The sequence below is a fragment of the Cibotium barometz genome, chromosome 57, assembly GCF_041138505.1.
Source record: "Cibotium barometz isolate CiBa-2024 chromosome 57, ASM4113850v1, whole genome shotgun sequence".
In the NCBI taxonomy this organism is placed as follows: Eukaryota; Viridiplantae; Streptophyta; class Polypodiopsida; order Cyatheales; family Cibotiaceae; genus Cibotium; species Cibotium barometz.
The window spans coordinates 33,843,699-33,864,458 of NC_141102.1; the positions used below are offsets into that span (position 1 = coordinate 33,843,699).

General features: G+C 41.3%; 1 protein-coding gene across 7 annotated transcripts; it reads left to right on the top strand.

The window, feature by feature from the left end:
- The first annotated feature begins 15,998 nt into the window (after positions 1–15,998).
- LOC147606679 (uncharacterized) lies at positions 15,999–19,436 on the top strand. Of its 7 annotated transcripts, none has more exons than XM_086791933.1 (5): positions 15,999–16,452; positions 16,762–17,051; positions 17,188–17,687; positions 17,757–17,817; positions 18,851–19,436. In XM_086791933.1, the coding sequence occupies exons 3-5, from the start codon at positions 17,484–17,486 to the stop codon at positions 18,994–18,996; spliced, it is 411 nt and encodes a 136-aa protein (XP_086648059.1). In that variant the 5' UTR covers positions 15,999–16,452; positions 16,762–17,051; positions 17,188–17,483; the 3' UTR covers positions 18,997–19,436. The 7 variants fall into 7 exon arrangements, 4 of the variants coding, with proteins under 4 accessions (XP_086648059.1, XP_086648061.1, XP_086648060.1 ...); XM_086791935.1 differs by having other exon boundaries at positions 16,020–16,452; positions 16,752–17,056; XM_086791934.1 differs by having other exon boundaries at positions 16,020–16,452; positions 16,752–17,051; positions 17,185–17,687.
- The last annotated feature ends 1,324 nt before the right edge of the window (positions 19,437–20,760 follow it).

A 20,760-nucleotide genomic window follows, 5' to 3' on the forward strand; every position in this document is an offset into this window, starting at 1 on the left:
ATGTGACCTTTACTCCAAGTTTTGAAGAAATAGAATGGTCACCCTCATGGAGATCTATATTTTGATGGCTCTTAATATGTAGATTTGGGGTTGGGTCCTTTTTTGGGGAGATATGGCTGATTTAGAGAGCCCACCACAAAGGATCTTGGATGGAGAGGGAGGATCTTGGATGGAGAGGGTGGATCTTCAGAAGGAGTGGCTCCTGATGTAGAAGCCAGTTGTCTCTTTTGGACAAGGTCATAAAAAGCATTGAGTGTTATTCCATCCTTGTTCACAAAATGACACCACCACTGCTTTGTTAGAAATCTTCATGGCACAAGTTCGGTTGATGAAGTTTGGTATAGCTTGCACCAAGGTCCTTCCTAGGATAAAATCTTCTTCCAACACATAGTCTAACACACAAATCTTACATTGCAAGGGGTTAGACTCCACATAAACTGTGTATTCAAAAGATCCTAGACATGGTATGCCTTGAGTTTCAATCTACGGAATCTATTCATGAGCTTGCAAACTTGGCTCGCCTAGACAATGCCATAGCTCATACGTCATGAGATTGTTTTGTCTGTAAGGATAGAGTTGAGATTAGATGGTTTGGAATCCCAAGCTCATGTCAAAGCTGATTTCTATTCTAGGAATCCATTGGAATGCTTCACGTTCTAGAGTCTTAAGTTTTGAAGCGTCAACATGTTGAGCTTCCAGCTATTTTGACTATGGGGAGATGAGTTCAAGCTCTATGGTCTCACTTTCAAGTAAGGGTTCATCTGGTCATCTCGTAAGAGAAATGCGAAGGATGTTTTAGGGGTTTCCAAGAACATGGTTTGCTTGATTTCATCAATAGAGTACCAAGTGTTATGACCAACTAATCACCACCAAGGACCACCTCTTCTAGTTCCTCAAGGGTGACTTGAAATTCACATTTGATGCTATCATCCTGAGTAATAGTTATGTGTGAGAAATAACCCTAGACTTTGAGGTCTTGTCCTCATCAGCATCTAGCACATTCATTTGTTTATGAGTGAGTGTGGGTTGGCCTAAATATGCTCAAAGTCTTCCTGAAATAGTATTGTGAGTAGCATTGTGAGGCTAATGTGACTGCTTGTTTTCGTTGAATGTTTTTGTCCACTAGAAAATCTACCCAAATGTTGATTAGATCCTCAAGAGATAGCATAGATGTTTCAGTGAATGATGCCCATTCACTTCTATATTCATTCATCTGATTCTCGGCCCTCAGCTCATATTCTCCCAGAGCATTTTTAGGTCTACATTTATGCATGAAGGGTTGATAAGTGGTTTGAAGGTCATTCTTCCCACGATCCACAAAACTATGTACTAAGATGTATATTTTTTTACCCCTTCCCATTGTTTGTGTTGACATTTGTGTCTCATTTGCATGGACATTGTCGATTTCATTTTCTTTTAGCTTATTTGGTTTTTTTTTTGAGGTTCCAAATCCCTTTTCTTCGGTTGAGATTTTGGTTGCTTTGAGGCTTGTTTATCTCCATTTAGTTTTTGTTTCAAAGTTTGGGATTTATATTTCAGCTTTGGATCCTTGGTGGTCTGATGTGTTACATCATTTTCTTCAACCCATTTTGAAGTTTTAGCATTGGCAGATTTTCTTTTGGCTCACACCTTTGCTTGCAGTCGTGTTAGCACATTCAATGGTATGGTGGTTAACCGTCCATTATGCACACTAACAATGTTGAGTGGTCAACTTCTATTGTGTTCAGTTTTGGATAGTCTTTGAACAAGTGGTGTAATGCACATTGCTTATATAGGGGTTTCAAAGTGTCCCACCTAGAGACGAGGTGTTCTAGACAGGGGAATCTTCTATCTTTTGTGGTCCCCGATAGTAAAAAACACTAGAGTGATAGTCTTTTCATGTCCTTAATAATTTCTACCCCTTGTTTGGTCTTATTATAGGCCAAGGGCACCAACAATTTCTACCCCTTATCTGGTCTCATTCTAGGCCAAGGGCACTAGACTTTCTAATGTGAGTTCTTGGATTTGCAGGGTTTGAGGGTTTTGTGTCTCATGTTGGATTTGCAGGGTTTGAGGGTTTTGTGTCTCATGTTGATTTATTTGTGTAGTATTTTGTTGAGTTAAATGTGCGGCACTGATTCCACTAAGGTTGTTGTACAATTTGTGTTTGTGATTGACTTGATTCGGTTGCGCAAACCTTAGGATAAAGCATGGTTTCATGGCCATGTTTGCAATGATTGCCATATAAAAGCATTAGCTTTATGCCCCCAGGTGGAAGACGTTTCGGATTTTGTTCGTTTGTAGCTTCTTTTTCATCCTTGATTTCTCTTCCCATCAAAGCAGTGTAACGTTGTTGGGGGTGAGCTTTGAAATTAATTTGTTTATAACCCTTTGTTTGGTTAAAGGATTCTCCACATCATGTCCTCATCCAACATGTTCTCATCCAATCATAGCCTCTTTGTAACATAGGTCAAAGGTCTCACGATTTGATATACAAGGATCAAATTGTGCAAGCCATTTTCTTTAGCCCCATCATAAAGCATCGTTTCAATTTAGTGTCGTTTAATTTTTCCCATGGTTCACACAGTAAATGCAATTTTTTTTATCCAGGGGATAAAATCGTGCAAGGTTGAGACTTGAGATAAGTGCAAGTGATATGTTTCATTGCTTGAAATGGTCCCCTTTTATATGAGGAGGTACACCCTTGGGCTTATACATCATTGTGGGATAAATCCCTTTTGCTCATGTGGTTACATGCTAGGCCCTGCACTTTCTTGGCTACTCAACTCACCCCCTACCTCTTCCTTGTGCTCTTTGACACCACATTTCTCAACCCCCCCCCTTGGTGCCAAATATTTGAGCTTCTCAAGGTGGTCGGATGGAAGGTTTTTTCGACATATTTTTACTCCCCCTCGATGGTGACTTGACCTATCTTTGAGGCCTAGAGGTCATCTCTAAGAGTTAGGTCCCCACCTTGCTAGAGACTTGACCTATTTTTGAGGTCTATAGGTCTCTTCTAAGAGTAGGGTTACAACATGATTTTTATTTTTACTTTCCACATTCCTTTGTGTGCCATGTGCTACTTTGGCACTTCCCCCCCTTAATGCTACTTTGGCTCTAGGTGAGAGATGGATTTTCAGCTTGGGTATGTCATTGGTCCCAGAGGAGGCTGGTTACAAGCACTTTTCGTAGGAAGTAAGATTTTTTTAACAAATTTTTGTTTAAGAGATGGGTAGTGAGAGGATTTTTGGTTGCGTGCTCATTTGGCCTCTTATAACATGTTTAAGAATTTTTTGATGATGGGATGGCCAACTTTCTTGGCTTGCATCGATTTGACGATTGCCGTGATGAACATGTGCAAAAGCTTTGTTGATGATGGCTTCGATGGTGTCCATGTCAGTGATGATTGTTGTTAAAAAGAAATGAGATGCCCATGTGAACAACCTCTTAATAACAAAGAGTAAGGTTTATTAAACCTGAAGAGTTTTTTTAAAGTTATTTTTATTACTTTTAAAAAATAACTGAGCTATGCCGCAGAGAATTTGTGCCGCCCCATCGGCTCTGAGATCTACAACTTGCTGGGAGCTGGCTTTCTGTCGAGCCTTCTGCTGCTCGGCCTTCTTCCGAGCTTCAGTTTTCCACTTTGGCATCTCGACTCTTTTTTCACGCTCTTCTGCTACTGCTGGGGTGCTTCTTCTTTCGTGTGCATATTTCTCCTCACAGCACTACTGCAGCCTACTTCTTTTTGCTATATGGGTTGCTTCACTCTTTTGTAGCTTGGGCTCTAATTACTGTGGCGCTCTTCCTCTGCTAAGCCGCAACTTCTCAGTCTTTCTCACTTCTGCTGGCCACCTTCTGCCATGATGCTTCCCTGTGCACACTATTGCTTCTATCCGCCCCGTCCTTGTTGCTCACAGGCCTTCTATCTGCTGTAGGAGCTTTTGCTGCACTTTGCCTTTCTCTGATCTTTCTGCACACTATTAGCGTTACAGATGGGCTTCTTGTTCTGCCCAACAACACCCATGCTAGAGATGCATTGCTTGTAGGCCTTTGCTTGGGTGCCACGTTGCTATGGCTTGCACCACCTGCTTACCTATAATATGAGAGGCTATTGCTGAGATCTATAGCAACAACAACACTTGGTCATCACCTAAAGAAACCTTAATCAAGAAAAAAAAAACAAGGAAGTGTCCAAGGACACCTCAACCCTAATGGAATGGGAAGAATGAGAAACAGAACCTTACTAAAGCTAAATAAATGCTAAAAGAGAAAGGATGAGAAATAAATCTAAGCTAATGGAGAGCTAGACCTACGCTCTAATACCATGTTGATAATCATGGATCAAGCTATCCTAAAGACAAAACATCTACCTAATAAACTAATTCTACACTAATTACAACACTAATCTAAGGTGGATAGAAATGAAGAAAACTCATAATGAGTGTGTGCTAATTAAGATGTACTCAAGTACAATTAGACACCAAGATGAATTAGCTTGGATACATAAAGAGACTTGAGATAGGTGCAAGTGATATGTTTCATTGCTTGAAATGGTACCCTTTTAGATGAGGAGGTACACCCTTGGGCTTGTACATCAATGGTGGGATAAATCCCTTTTGCTCATGTGGCTACATGCTAGGCTTTTTACTTTCTTGGCTACTCAACTCACCCCCTATCTCTTCCTTGTGCTCTTTGGCACCATATTTCTCAACAAATTAGTGTTATGTAAGGGACTTGAGAGTGTGAGGCCTCAATATGTGGCATTGGTCTCAATGGCTACATAAAGCTGGCTTCAAGGTCTAAATTAGACATATGCATATGTAGGGTAAGCTTTGACCTTCTAGACTAGCCATTCTTTTGTTTTTTGACCTTGTTCTTACACCATGTTTTGTAGGTTTAAGTTTTCCAAGCCATAATTTAATCAATGACATGGCAATCATGTTCCATGAACCATGATTGGTGACATGGCAATCACGGTCCTGAATCGTGATTGGTGATGTGGCATCATGTTTTTTATTTTATTTTTGTAAATGTTTTATTTTTTTACATGATTGGTGATGTGGCAATCACAGTCTGTATAACTGTGATTGGTGACGTGGTACCATGATTTGTTTTTTTTTAAAATTCACATGATTGGTGACGTGGTAATCATGGAACCGTGATTGGTGACGTGACACCCCCCATGATAATGTTTTTTAAAAGGCTGCTACGTGGTGCGCATGACCCTACTCTTCATGAGTAGTTTCCATTTTGGTTAGGGTTGTTTCTTGGTTGCACAAGTGGGAAAGTCTAAAAGGTGGTTTTCCCAAAAAGGTGAGTGGGACAAAAGTCAATACTCCCTCTTACACAAGTGGGAAAGTCTAAAAGGTGGTTTTCCCTGAGGCGAGAGGTTGAGGGCTCTTTTATGAGCCCTCAAGCCACTATGCAATGGCTTAATAGCCGTTGCACAGTCGCCCACGTGGCTGCCCTGCATGGCCTATGTGGCCTTTACCATGGCAGTCGGTCCACATGCCACATAGGCCTGCATGGCCTATGTGGCCTTTGCCATGCAGGCAATCGGTCCATGTGGCGACACAGCGTGTAATGCTCGCATGTGGGCATTACACGCGACGTGTAATGCTCCGGCCAGGTGTAATGACCGAGTGCAGGCATTACAGTTGGACATGCCATATGGACAAAACAGCCCACATGGACTGTTTAGTCCACATGGCGAGGGACTGTTTAGTCCACGTGGCTCACCATGTGGACTAAACAGTCCACATGGGTTGTTTAGTCCATGTGGCACTGCCACGTGTAACCACGTGTCCACGTGGCAAGCTAAAGGCTCGTGACGTGGACTCTGCAGACCACATGGCACACTCTGGTGTGCCATGTGGCTTGCAAGGCACACGTGGCACTATCTAATTGGCACCATGTGTACCTAGCATGGCGCCCACGTGGACTAGGCCACCGCACAGTCCACGTGCATACCATGTGTAATGCCCGCACTTAGGTGTTACACATGGTAGCCACGTGTTAGGCCCATGATCATGGGCCATGCCACATGCACGGCACACTACACATGGGTGCCATGTGTAATGCCTACACTCGGGCATTACATGTGGCAGGAACATGTGAGGGGCCTCACATGTGGCAACCAAGTGTTAGGCCCACAATCATGGGCCTAACACGTGGCAACCTATGCATGGGCACGTGCATGGTCACGCATGGCTATTTTAACCCTCCTCATCCCTCTCAGCCCTCTCGAGACCTCTTGGCCCTCCTTAAGCATCCCCTCCACCTTAAACCTCTATCAACCGCTCTCTCTTCGAGCGCCCCTTCCTCAAGCGCCTCTTCAGCTCCTCCCAAGCACCCACTTCTGTGTTTATTTACGCATCCACACCATCGTTAGAGGAGCTTACCATGGACTGTATCATCTTGCAAGGATACATGGCGCTTGATGAGATGTACAAGAATGACTTAATCAATCCCGGCTTGTACCAAGCTACAGAGATTTCGGGGAGATTATTATTGGAATTGAAGAAAATTATCCAAGGAAAGGAGAACGACTTGGCAACAATAGATATGTTTGAGCTCAAAATATCTAGTGCAGTTGCTTATTGGAGGACATACAGAGTCGTTCACGAGATGAGAAGGAGCAATTAATTAGGAATACGACCCAATCAATGGTTGCCTGTCGCGCATAGAAACTTATGTGTCTTTCCTACTAAGTTTTGAGGTTTGTAATAATGTTGGCATTACTTCATAATGCAACTTCTTTGACGTAGAAACTTCATAATGTAACTTCATAGTGCCAGCTTCTTTAATGTATTTGTCGAGTTTTTTAGATGGTTATGTTTTTTGATGTTCATCTTGTAAACCATGATGAAGAAGAGTATGGAGAGAAATAAAAGAGAGATGAGGGAGAGAGATGACTAGATGCTAATTTTGGAAAAAAATAAATAAATATTTATTTATTTTTTAGATTTTATTTTTAAAATAATAATAAAAATATAATTAAATTATAACGGTCTAATTAAAAATGGCCAACTTGCTTAAAGGTCTTAATCACCATTCAATACTTACCATTCTTTTTTGTTCTTGTGTACTTCATTTTTGCTCCTCTTTACAATGAGTTGCACAATCACATTCCCATTTCTAAGAAAGAACTAAGTTTCATCAATGAACGAGTTGTTGGTGAGTGCAAAGTTTTTACATGAGCAAGTAGCTCCTCACTCATTTTGTGGATTGCAAGCCTTAGTAAGTATTAGGACCCAAGAGTTGCACATCCCTCTCGAGGCAACCTCTAATCATAAGGGAGAGGAGTTCTACATACTTGAGGACTCTCTATCATCCAACTACTTGACAATAGTTGATTGTTCATTGAAGTCAAACATAGAACCAATAGCCATCTTCTAACTCTGAAGAATGTGATAGATTTATGTAGTCCCTTTTAAGATAACAAAGATACCGATGCATCAGGCTCATCCAGTGTTGCAAGAGGACAAGGTAAGAGCATTTTAGAATACCTTTTCAGCATGAAGAAGGGAAACACATTAACAAAGATTTTGCTAAATATCAAAGATGTTATTAAGGCCGTGGAGATTCCTAGACAATACAATGGTGATATTGCATTTGAGTTCCCACCCCGACCATGGGAACACGCCCAGGAATGGACTCCATGGAGCATAAGTATGATCCCCACCACTGGTGGACAAAGCCGCAAACCTTTAACATTGCCTTCCTTGGAGTATGTCGGGGCAAAGTCATTGTCTAGGTAGTTTGAAGTGTGTTAATGAACTTTGCCCACATTTAAAGAACCACATGGTGTCAAATATATCACATTTTACTTGAAGCATGCTAAAGGTACCAACAACTGGAGAGGAGTGCAACAATGCATCTTGGAAGCTCCTTTGCCATTACTGCTCAGTTCCGACAATGTGCATTGCTACATCTATTATGTGATGCCCTCCAACAAGACGATGAGCAAATTAATGGCACACATTGGCACCCATCAACATAATGTACGTGCACATCAAAGGCACTAACTGATAGGACTAGGGAAACGGTGTCTAGGGTACTAGGGGTGGATCGCAATGCTGGGGCAAGGAAGGTTCAAATGTGTGTGGCAAAAGAAATTGTCATGGCAGCACTAGTGCAAGAAGGTGGTTCCTCTCATTTCATTGGGAAACAAGAGTTTATCAACATTGCAGAGGAGATGGGACCACTAGTAGAAGACAACTGGTAGGCTAATCTGGTTGGTAAATTTGGTAGGTGTTAAATAGTTATTAATTCTTGATAAGATGCATTGTAATATTTGAACAATTTACTTTTTAGGTTTCGGAGGTCACTCGCCTACAGCCCGCGGCAAGGCCCTTTAAAGGAGAGTTTTGGCTTGGATGCACTTCTGAAGCTGAAGTAAGAGTGCACTTATGACTTTTTCCATAGAAGCAGGTTCCCAGGTCAAGGGTCCTCAGGTGAGAAGTGCTATGTTTTCAAGATGTCCATCATTGGACCTGCTTCAGGGTTGGATTTGGTGAATAGAATGCGACGGACCAGCTCTGGCGACCTGCGACATGCATGGATATAGTTCGACCACACCCAATGAACATCATATTGGGTGATCATGGCTTGCCATGTATATTATCCAAGGTAGAAAATTACCAATGTAGAGTGTTTAGGTGGTTAGAGCAAGCTAATTGTACCTCTTAAATGACTATCGTTTTCACGCAGCATGCATGATCTTCTCACCGTTTCTGACATGTGAAATGAAAGAGGAGGATATGGATGCCCAATTTCTATTATGGGAATGCATTAATGAAGTGATGTGGACAACCATGGTTGTGAGGGCAAATTTCTATGGTTTCATGGGGCAGCGAGGCTCAGTCAAATTGGAATGCAGTTTGACATGTGTTCAATGGTGGAGAAAACGTCTTGACAGATAGGGAGAGGTCTTGCATATTTAATTGGGAGCAAAGCATGGTTGCCCACACAACAAAGTATATGTGTGTTATGTCTCAAGGAGAGCACAAAGCAATGTGTGAGAAGTGGTGCATGGCTCCTACCAGTGAAGCTGCATCAGTGGAGGCTCGATTGATACGTTAATGGTGGTGCAGTGGTCATGTGATAGACAAGAAATTGTCAGCAATGGACTCTTGATTGAGCTAGTGGGAAGTGCCCATAGCACATTGAGGTTCAGTCATGAGACTACAATAAAGAGAAGTAATGATGGTACAAATACCCCAAGAACAAACCTAGCAGAAAGCAAGCATGGAAGTTGGCTAGCAGGGAAAGGATATAGATGCAAGATTTCTCTTTATTATGCATGTACTACCGATATGGCGAATGGAATTTTGCAAAGCACAAAGGCAGTCTCTTACACTCAAGGTAAGCACATAGGGAGAGACCCAAGCTTGGAGAAACTAAAAGAACGGTGCTCTGCAAGCCCTACCCAAGTGGTCCAAATAGTTAATCAGGCAGCTGAAGGAACACCCATGTACAGGGCGCCTACCCCTCTCATTGGTGACAAAGAGAGTGCATGTCACAAGAGACCATCAAGGGTGGTAATTGATATTGATGACAAGGCCACACATCGACCAGAGTACAACACACATGTAAGAGACCACAAGTATTCTGGGAGGCCACGAAAGATCAATTTCAAAGAACATGATACAAGCAAACCTCTAGAAAGAACTACAAAAGTCACAAAGGGCAATGCCATTGAGCGCAATGTGGGCAATTTGAAGACATGCATTGGCAGCAAGGTCACATGCAACGGAACGCCTCGTGGGGGTAAGAGGTGTGGGCAATACATAGTCAGATCTGCTAAGGGTGTGTGGGTAAGAGGTGTGGACAACACATAGTAAGATCTGCTAAAGGTGTGTCTGCACCTTCCTTTGAAAGCTATCGCAGCACCCTAATGGTCTCATTAGACAATGGATGTGGTTCTATCTTGACCGCGTGCTTCATTGCTATATAGTGGACAACAACATAGACCCAAAGCCCAGTCCACCACCCAAGATATGGCAAGTTGTTATAGGAACGAACCTCACAAACGAGGAGGTACATTCATTGTGGGAAGGTGGATACCAGGTGGAGTGCAAGAATGCAGAAGGTGTTGTGCCCACCCCATCGCGTAGCAGTGGGGCTTCAAGGTTCTTTACAACTACAACTTCAAAAGATCCGCCATATGGGTCCACTAATAACATAGAGGCTGGTGGGTCAAGCATGCGAAATGGCATGAGTCAAGTACCACATGTTAATATCAGAGGAAGCAGGCAAGAAAATAAAGGCTACTTTGAAAATGAAAGCTATGGTGGTAGAAGAAGTGCAGAAAAAGTGGAGCACAAGTATAAAGTTTTCAAGATCAAATCGCACGGGGATGATGCAAACGTGGGAAAATATGATGTGCATGTGAAAGACGAACTGTCTTGTACATGTCCAGATTTTGTAGATAGAGACGCTAAGAAGATGCCGTACCTTGCATGTAAGCACTTGTACTTTATTTATTTATGTATGCTAGGCTTAAGCCAAAGCGAGAATATGTTTATTCACTAACCTATCCTATCTGACCTTGAGCTTTACAATGGCTTGTCTTGCAGGAGAACATACCCTAATTTAGAAATTTGAATGCAAGGATAATCAGTTGAGCTTAACCTTTGTGGATGTCACCTCATTGTAGAGGGTTCTATTGTGCAATGTCTATCTCCTTCAAATACATACTTGCTCTTTCCCAAACAAGTTCAAAATATGCATTTTTTATTGTGGTGCCAAAATTTGAGGAAAGAAATCTTTATAAATAATATTTAAAAAAACAAATATAGTTTTTTATTTTGAGTGTTGAACCTCTCCCACTACTATAAATATAAAGGCAAGCTCCAAAGCAATTTGTTGTACAGCATTGCCACCAAGTCTTGTTAGAAGAAGCAACCTAAACCCTCCTTCTTTTTGTTTGTGATGACCTCATCAAATGTTAGCATTGAAGTTGTTGCTACGCGTATCGAGAGGGAGGCCACCGATGTGGAGATCAAGCAAAAGACCATAGATGGTGCACAAGCATGGAAAGGTCTCACATCCTTTCCACTTCCTAAAAATGATGAAAATTTTTCTCAAGTTAAGGACAAAGTGGTGGGCTTAATTGCAATTTGGCGAGTCCATGGTTTTATTGATGAATCATTTGAGCGTGTCTTGCTAGAGAAAGTATGGAAGGGTACAAACACCGTTCGCTTACTTTGTGCCTCCTACACCCCAAAGAACAAGCGAGGCCCATAGTAGTAAAGATGTTGGTTTTCACATTTCTGTATTTGGAAGGTGTACATGAATGAACTTGGTTTTATTTTCACTTTAAACCAATAACCCCAATGTAGAGGATGTGATGTTGGTTTTCGCATTTCTATATTTTAAAGGTGTACGTGAATGAACTTGGTTTTATTTTCAATTTAAACCAATAACCCCAATGTAGAGGATGTGATGTGACATGTGTTTATGTGTTCACTCCTGCCGAAGTAATTATGTCATGTTGCTCTCTCTAACTTGCTTCGCCCCTCTCTCTTCATGGAAAGGGGCTTGGAATTTTTATAATTGGAAGATGTACATTAAAAAACTAGGTTTTATTCTCAGTTCAAACCAATAACCTCAATTGTAGGCCCTCTCTGTCTTGGGGGAGGGGGGAATCTTTATGGAATCTGCTCACTCGATTCCCAAAAAGCACTCGCTCAAAAATGCTCACCAAAAAAAAAAGTCACTCGATTCCCAAAAAAGCACTCACTCAAAAATGCTCGCCAAAAAAAAGTCCCATCTGGCGGATCTTCCCATAGCACAACCACAGTCGGCCAAGCAGCATCGGATGTGCTCCAAAGTTTTCCTTCAGCCGAAGAATCACAAAGGATACCAGTATGTCACAATAATTTCTTCGTTTTTGAATGATGCCTACCTACATAACTCTCTGTTGATTCACCATCTTAATAGTGGCAAAGGGTGTCAGGTGTATCTTTATGATGCCTAATATGTGGGCAATTTCTTCTGACAACACATTCACTCTGAATCCTCGCCAATAAGAATGCCAGAGAACACTGTCTAATGCCCAATCTGTGGGGCCCATTAACACCACTGACTCTGGATCATCTGTCTCATAAGAATGCCAAACAATGTCTAACCTTTAAATGTTACTGTGACCTCCAAAACTGCTTCATCATAGTTCAAAATTGGTTCTAGCAATCCACATTGTACTACATGTACCTGATTGCTACTGGCTTCAACTTTCACCAATTTCTCCATAGGTACTATCCTTTTCAACAGTTGTTGCTGATAACTAAACATAAAAATTGATCCAATGTAATGTTAAGCTTCATCTTCTACAAGTCCTCCCACAGATCATATTCGAATGATCCTTTAGTCGCCCATCTCTTGCTTCCTTCTTTATGAGGTAAAATATCTACCCCTCTCTTGGCCAAGCATTGCTGCTGGATGTCATTATCCTTAATCGAGCTAAATTTTTGTTTTCCTCCTTCCTTCTAAAGTTCTACAGTGTTCTTTCCTTCTTAATTTTGAGCTTTAACAATATGCTTTGTTGTGTCAAACAGTTCCTCTACCACTTTGTCGGCTCTATGACATGATTCTAGTGCTTTTTTAGCCCTCCACTGCCTGTATTGCTTGATCCTGATACATCCAACACTTTTTGGCTTTGGAGTGCACCTCTATAGCCTCATAGTCCTCAACCGTGGGTGCATCCTCCCATAGACTATCCAATGCTGCACGGTGGCAATGCTCCTGGGAAGCATTATAATGTCAAGTCTGATCCATCATACATGAATGATCCAGCAATGGACAACAGCCTAATAAGAGTCATTGCCACGCTCTGCTTTCAGAAGAAGCAATTCCTGCACATCCAATTGAGCATGGATGAGGAAGACTACGTGATAGCCACACAAAAGTGATAAAATGCTTGAATGTGGAAAATGGAAGTCGTTCTAATACACCTAGACCAAAACACCAACAAAATGTAGTCACTTTAACTCGATCAACCACCAAATGCCACAAAAAGATTAACAAAACACAGACATGCGGAATAGGTGAAACCTCTTCATATAAAGAGAACACATCGACATGTAAGACAGAATGACAAGATGCCATCAAGGTATGAGTGACAACAAAGATGAACTAAAGGATATCCTAAAAGAGAGTGGACGATCTGCAACTTTATAGGCAAAGGGCATAAAATCTACCCATGGCAGCTCCATGCAAAATTTGCAGTACACTCCAATCATAAACCAAAGCATGCATAAGGAATTGATCACAGCAGGATCACCAAAAGTGTTGGCGGATAATCCAACACAAAGTTTACGAATTTAACATTAAACATGATTACAACATTTTCGAACATTCAAATCATTAACACACTAATTACAAAACATTGCATATTACACATACAAAATTATGGAACAAAGATACATAGCTGACTCTGGATCCCTTTTGCATATATCTTCTCTATTTCTTCTCATCTCTTGTATACATCAACGCTTTAGTGTGTAAATAATCATCTAGATTGAGAAACAAAGAGTCATCTCTGATCCGACATGCCTTTTGGAACCTTATTTCTACGCTTCCTCTAAACTAAGGTAAAGGATAATAATAAAGTTATGGCGGGTTCTTTTCTAAGGTAACAGCAGGGGGCAATAACACCAAATGTGATGCAATCTCTAGGATACCAATCAATGATAAGACATTCAAAGTACACAAATTAATGACTATAGATTGATCCCTCTAACTTAAAATTCAGATAAAGAATCACATATTTAAACCCTAACATACTAAAACATGTGCTTATCAAATTCAATAATCCTCTCTAATTGAGGCTAAGTAGAAAAACCCACTTTAATCCATGCTCTCCCCCACCTTGTGTACTATTTCTTAATCTTGGAATTAGTATCAATGTCTTCAACCAAATCCCGCCCCGCCCCCCCCTTCCCCCCCTTGTGAATGGAAGAAGTGTTTGCCAAAGAGGCACCCTCATGCTGCAAGCACACTATGTTGCACGTTGTGCTATTGTATAAAGACTAATTGTACGGTTCTGTACAATTGTTGTACTACTGCATGCCACAATGCCCATGCTTCATGCTATAACCTCCTTGCACTGTCTATTGTTGACTGCCTGGCACACTATTACAGGTAGCATCTCAACAAGAATATCAATACAATTTGTATACCCTAGTAGTGCGCTTGCTGCCTTGTACAGTACTGTGCACCCTTGTAAACCGGCTTTGCTTGCTTGCTTAGAGAAGTGAGGTGACTATGGTCTCCTCTACATCTCCTCTGCTTTTCTTGATGAAGACCTTATGTGATTATGTTCTTGCTTCTTTGTGCAACTTTTATCACCTTTGTGCAACTTTAATTACCTTATGTAATTACCTTCATCCATCTTGTTTGTCCTTATTATCCTAGCTCTTTGTCTCATCCTTTCTCTTGTTGGATGCTTCTTGGCTCTTGGTCTTTGCTCCTTGGCTTGACTTCTGGCTCTTTGATAGCTTTGTTGATGTGGACTCGATGCTCTTTGACTCTTATGCTTGATGCTTGGTGATTGAGTTTTACTTCCTTAAGTGCCTTTCATTCATTATGTGTGGATGCGGACTCGATGATCTTTGACTCTTATGCTTGATGCTTGGTGATTGAGTTTTATTCCTTAAGTGCCTTTGATGTGGACTCGATGCTCTTTAACTCTTATGCTTGATGCTTGGTGATCGAGTTTTACTTCCTTAAGTGCCTTTCATTCATTATGTGTGGATGTGGACTCGATGATCTTTGACTCTTATGCTTGATGCTTGGTGTTTGAGTTTTATTCCTTAAGTGCCTTTGAGTTTTACTTCCTTAAGAGCCTTTCATTCATTATGTGTGGATGTGGACTCGATGATCTTTGACTCTTATGCTTGATGCTTGGTGATTGAGTTTTATTCATTAAGTGCCTTTGATGCATTATGTGTGGATGTTGTGGTTTGTAATACGGTCATCTTATGTAGTTGTGCTTTTGGCATACTTAGTGCATTTTCTTTAATAATTTTCCACAGCTTTTTGTGCATTAAGAGGTACTTCATTTGTGTAGACAAAGTGTGAAACCCATCCCTAGTGAACCTCTCAATGTGACTTGTTGTGTTTGTTGCCATTTGAGGTGGTCTTACCTAGCTTTAGCTTAGGCAGTGTCTTTTCTTCTTACAATTTGGCAATACAAATGAGTTGAAGAACATGAAAATCATGCAATGCATGAAGGTGAGCGTAATTTAAGATGCAAATGACAAAACTAAAATAACCCTAACTGATGAGTTATAAGCTTAATTTTGCTAACTATTATTAATTAACTACTAATGACAATGATTAAGTGCTTGATAAGGTGATTAGCAAGGCTGAAAGTTGGAGGATCAAATTGAGCATGTAAGGTGAAAGTTAAAAGGGGGGCAAATGATGTAGGGAGAATAACCTTGAAGAGATGAAGATGATTAAGTTCAAAAACTAGCTCACCTAAAATTATTGCCTAGTTTTTCGTGGATTTTAGCTTGCCTAGTCGATGAAGGAGCTTGAGATTCAAGCTGTAGGGTCCTTGTAGTATGAGCTAACTAGTCCTAGAAGGGCTTGTCTTGATTTTCACCACATAGGGAGGATGGAGCTCAGCCAGTAAAAGGGGGAAGCTGATTTCACGGCAAACAAAACTCTTTGGGCTGGACCATCGAGGATGCATTGCAAAAGAGCAAAATGTGAAGTGAGGGTACACAAGCATGTGCGATTTGGGCATTTAGCACAATACATGGTTGGCATGCACGTGCCATAAAGGACACATGTTCTCTCCACATTGTGAGCACCCACCACAGCGTCCCCCTCTACTAGAGTTTCACTAGCAAAAACCATAAAAACCACCAGGAAAAACACCAAAACCATAAAAACTCATGAAAATAACAAAACCACCACGAAAACCCACCGGGGAAACACCAAAACCATAAAAACCACCAGGAAAAACACCAAAACCATAAAACTCATGAAAATAACAAAACCACCACGAAAAACACCAAAACCACCGGAAAACCCATAGAAATAGGGAATGAGGCGCACCGCTTTCACACATTTAGGTTTAGGCCCAGCCCTCTCAACATACATGAGAGCGCTATACAGAAGCTTTGTTTCTCTCTGAATCACAGAGCTTTGAAATTGAAGAGCCTGTTTCTTCGTAAGTCATTAGAAAGCACAGGAATAAGTGACGGGAGCTGTTAGTTTTGATCACTGTGGATCAGCCCACACACAGTAGATCTGGATCCACACACACTAGATCTGGAAGTTTTGCAGGCAAATATGGAGTTTCTGATGCTTAGTGTCTGAGGAGATAAGGTTTCAGAAGGTTACAGCCTCACTACTAGTACTGTTGCTTAGGCTGCGCCCCACCTTCAAAGCGTCATGCAAGCATGCCTGGTTACCGAAGCAAACTCGAATACAAGCTGGTTAGCAGACCAAAATCAGGTAAGATCTCAGTGTGCTAATGAAGATCCATCGTATGTCCCCTGTCTGCACAGCTAATTGGCGCGCCTGCCCTTGGGTATCCTGATGCCTTTGTAAAAAATTAGAAGCATGACAAGATCGTCTTAGAGGTCGTTTTGTTTTGTATTTTTACCTCCACCACTACTTTATGCTTCTCTGGCAATTTCAAGCTGATTGTTTGTTTGGTGACTCATCTTGATTACTACGGATGCAGCTACTTTGAGCAGTCATTTTGATAATGGGATCATGTGGGATGACCATGTCTAATGGCTTGTCAACAGTGTTTTTCAGAAACTCTTTGACGCTGCACCACGCCCTTGTCGATACCATCACAACACTGGAGAATGCAGATTCAAGAAGGCAAAAGCTCACGAGTGGGGGAGAATAATAAGAAGGCAGTCCAAGAGGACAAAAGCTCATACACTCGTGAGTTGGCTGACAAATGCTTGTAGAAGATCATTCCGATGACAGACACACAAGTAGAGAAAATCTTAACATTTTCTCGGAGGGCACGTCGGTTGACTCTTAATTGAATTCCAAAAAGATTGAAGAGGTGGAGAATGAAAATAACGAAGACCGTGGTAAGGTTGATCTTGTTACTCCCCTTGTTTGGTGCTTTGTTTTCGTGTTACCACTCTAGAATATGGACACATGCACATAGCAATTGGTGACAAAGGTGATATGCTTGTAATTATCTTGATTAATCTCTTTTAGCAGGTTCCTTTCGCTTACTTTTGGCAAAATATAGTCCCATGGAAAGCATGTGGCATTGAGATCTTGAGAAAGAATAGTCCAAGATAGTCGATGGTAGTTCAAGAATCACATATTGCATGTAAGGCTTAGGATAGGGGAACAACACACCCAACACATTATCCTAATTTATTCCTACCGGCCATTGCCAAGATTTGACTCCAACTTGCTACACTGGTTGCAAGGTGATACCCACCAACTCTACTTTCAGTACACACAATAACAAGAAAATGATTATTTTATTATTTTTTACGTGAGTGAAAATGATTTTTGAACTACCACGGCTAGCTTCGACCATTCTCTCTCAATACCTCAATATGAAAAATAAAGAATTCAAGGGCTTGCAAAGATTTTCTCAAGACCCCAACGTGGATAATAAAGAAGACATGAGGGGCTGGCAGAGAAATTTGATACTTTGGATTTTTGTATGCTGGAATTGGAGACAACAAATGGATGTCATTATTGAGGTATGTCTAGCGGGTATGTTTCAAATTTTAGTCTATTTTGTTACATAATGTGCTCTATCCAATTGTCAGGTACTCGATAGATCCTTCAAAGCACGAAGCAAATTTAAACAGCAAGAAACAACAAAAAAAGGTATGTACAAACAACACCAGCACTGCCACCCCTCCCTTTGGTATTAGAGGCGTCCACCTACTGCTGGCCTGCATATATGCCAAGTTACCTTGTCCCTTTATTAGTTAGAGCTCACAATGGTCTATAACTGTGGTAAGCTACAGTGTAGGTGGCTTCAGGTACCCACGTGTGGGCAGATGCCCAAATGTGAACATGGCAGGCAGGTTGGGTAGGATGGCAGTAGGTCAGGCAACTGGTTGACCAACCAACCTGCATAAAAGGAGGTTGAGAAGCCTGATTAGGGGCTTTCCCTCCCCACTTCAGCTGTAAATCAATCTGCTGCCTCCTCAGCAATCAAGGAGCTCAGAAGCGTGCATTAGGCAAGAGCAACAGATTCAGTCAGCATTTGGGGAAGCATATGTGTTCCAACAACTTGGATATTTTTAGCAATTGCTCATCTTTTCTTAGGCTACAGTCTTAGCGCTGAATAATCTTTTGCTTTTACTTGCAAGATGTACTTTGGTTTTGTTTGTTTTTGGTCTTTACCTTCAATGACCTATCCTTCGGGTTGGCTGGTTGATTATTTCTGCTAACACTCAACTCATCAATCTGTCTGGCTTGGTGCCTCAATCTGCTGCCTCCTCAGCAATCAAGGAGCTCAGAAGCGTGCATTAGGCAAGAGCAACAGATTCAGTCAGCATTTGGGGAAGCATATGTGTTCCAACAACTTGGATATTTTTAGCAATTGCTCATCTTTTCTTAGGCTACAGTCTTAGCGCTGAATAATCTTTTGCTTTTACTTGCAAGATGTACTTTGGTTTTGTTTGTTTTTGGTCTTTACCTTCAATGACCTATCCTTCGGGTTGGCTGGTTGATTATTTCTGCTAACACTCAACTCATCAATCTGTCTGGCTTGGTGCCTCAATCTATTGCCAGGTAATTCAGAGTCACGTGCAAATCTCAATGAAGGCCTTGGTAGGTGTTGAGGAAAGATTCTCTGAGAGCATGCTCACTTTTTTTTGTCTCAATTCTTGGTCCTTTTTGATGTATGCAGAGTTATGGGATCACAGGTCAGCAGCCCTTCATGTGAGACCTTTGTGCATACTGATGTCCAAACATATCCTTCTTTCAACTGAGCTTGTGAGAAACTGGATGAGCTTGCTGGCTTTCAACTTCATGGCGACCTTGCTGGCTTGCTGATCACAATGGTTGATGCGGTATGGAACGTTGGAAAAATGGTGGCTTCTGCATGGCATAGAAGGTTGGATTTAGGGTGTAACCATTTGGAAAGAGATCATAAGAAGTACAAGCTCATGAATGTGACCCCTTCAAAACCATTCAGGTCTCTCAAATCAAGTCTTAATTCTTAGATGCAACAATTCTCATTCCATAGAACAGTGGAGAAACTAGAAATTGTAGAAGAGGGTGACATTATTATAATCCCTCTGTTATTTTGAAACATGATACTTTTGAGGGGAGAATCCTCATGTCTATCAAATCAAATCAAGTCTGATAATAAGTTTGTAAACTGCTGATAGAAAGGGTCTTGGTTCTTGGTTCGACAGAGATGTGTAATGCATGCAAGCATAAGCTTTCACTTAATTTTTTAGATACAATATCAGTTTTTCCTTTTGAGAGTTTGTTTATTTGTTAAACAAGGGCCTTTTTTTTTTGTGCGCAATGAACAATTCAACAGAAATCAGATGCGGGTACATAGATTCACCTTGTCATGTGGATCTTTCAGAGTCCCTTTTCTAAAATACTGCACATCTCTAAACGCTACGTCGGACTATTTGTCATAGCTTCGGTATCTGGAACACAAACATGATCAATATATTTGTATGCCTTTTTTTGGCAATTTGTAATGAGGAATCATCTCTTTGGTTTTCGTGAGGGTCAGGCACAAGTGCAAAACTCTCTCTCCGTCCTTGTCCCATTCTGGCTTGTTAACTTTTGATCAAAGCGCACAGCTTAAGTTTTCTCTGACTCATGCTACACGTACCAAAATTGTGTATCCATGTGATACATGTGTAAAGGCTATTGTTTTTTCATCCATTGAAAACATGGATTTATACAATTGTTCATGGGCATTGGTCATGTCTCTCACATTGCTTTGAAGATGGGCTTCATATAACTTCAAGAGCATCATTATATCATTTTCAGTTTAATTCCAGTAAAGGCTGGTACCTTCTTACCCCTTCTTCATAATGGATTTCACATTATACATGTGTGTAGAATCAAATGGATTTCATAGTATACATTTGTTAATTTGGTCTATGAAAATGATCTATGAATGTCATGTATAAATATGAAGTGCATGATATCCCATTAAAATACTCATCGTCTTAAGAGTCCATGCACGTCGGAGGTGCATTGGCGGTGGCAGCGGTTGGAGGTCGTCGGAGGGCATGGATGGTGATGGCGATCGGAGCGGTCAAAGGGCACTGGCGGTTGGAGCGGTCAAAGGGCACTAGGGGTGACAACGATCGGAGCGGTCGAAGATGTCGGAGGTGATGGTGGGACATCTGGCAAGTAGGCTCCCATGCATACCTCATACAATGATTCTTCTAATCTTTTGGAGAGAGAATAAATAAAAAATGATTCAACTAAGCTCCTGGGCAACTTCATCCAGCAAACGAGCTATAGAAAAAATGATTAAACTGAGAGCTCTTGGGCACTTCATCCAACAAACCATTTTTGAGAACTCCTAGGCACTTTATCTAACAAGCTATTTCTAAGATCTCATGGGCACTTCATTTAGCAAGCTATTTTTGAGAGCTCCTGGGCACTTCGTCAAGCAAGCCATCACTACCTGTATTACCACTATCATCCCCCGGACAAAGCATCCGGTAGGAAGGTTAACACCAACAAAAGCACAAACCCACTAAACAATAATCACTGGCCACTTCGTCTGGGAAAAACTTCCGGCACGAAGTCTAGACATACAAGGATACAAAATGAAAC

Coding starts and splice junctions, on each gene's coding strand:
- LOC147606679 (XM_086791933.1), top strand. CDS start 17,484: ATGATTTTTGAACTACCACGGCTAGCTTCGACCATTCTCTCTCAATAC. Junction 17,688..17,756: donor AAATGGATGTCATTATTGAG/GTATGTCTAGCG, acceptor TCCAATTGTCAG/GTACTCGATAGATCCTTCAA. Junction 17,818..18,850: donor GCAAGAAACAACAAAAAAAG/GTATGTACAAAC, acceptor TGATGTATGCAG/AGTTATGGGATCACAGGTCA.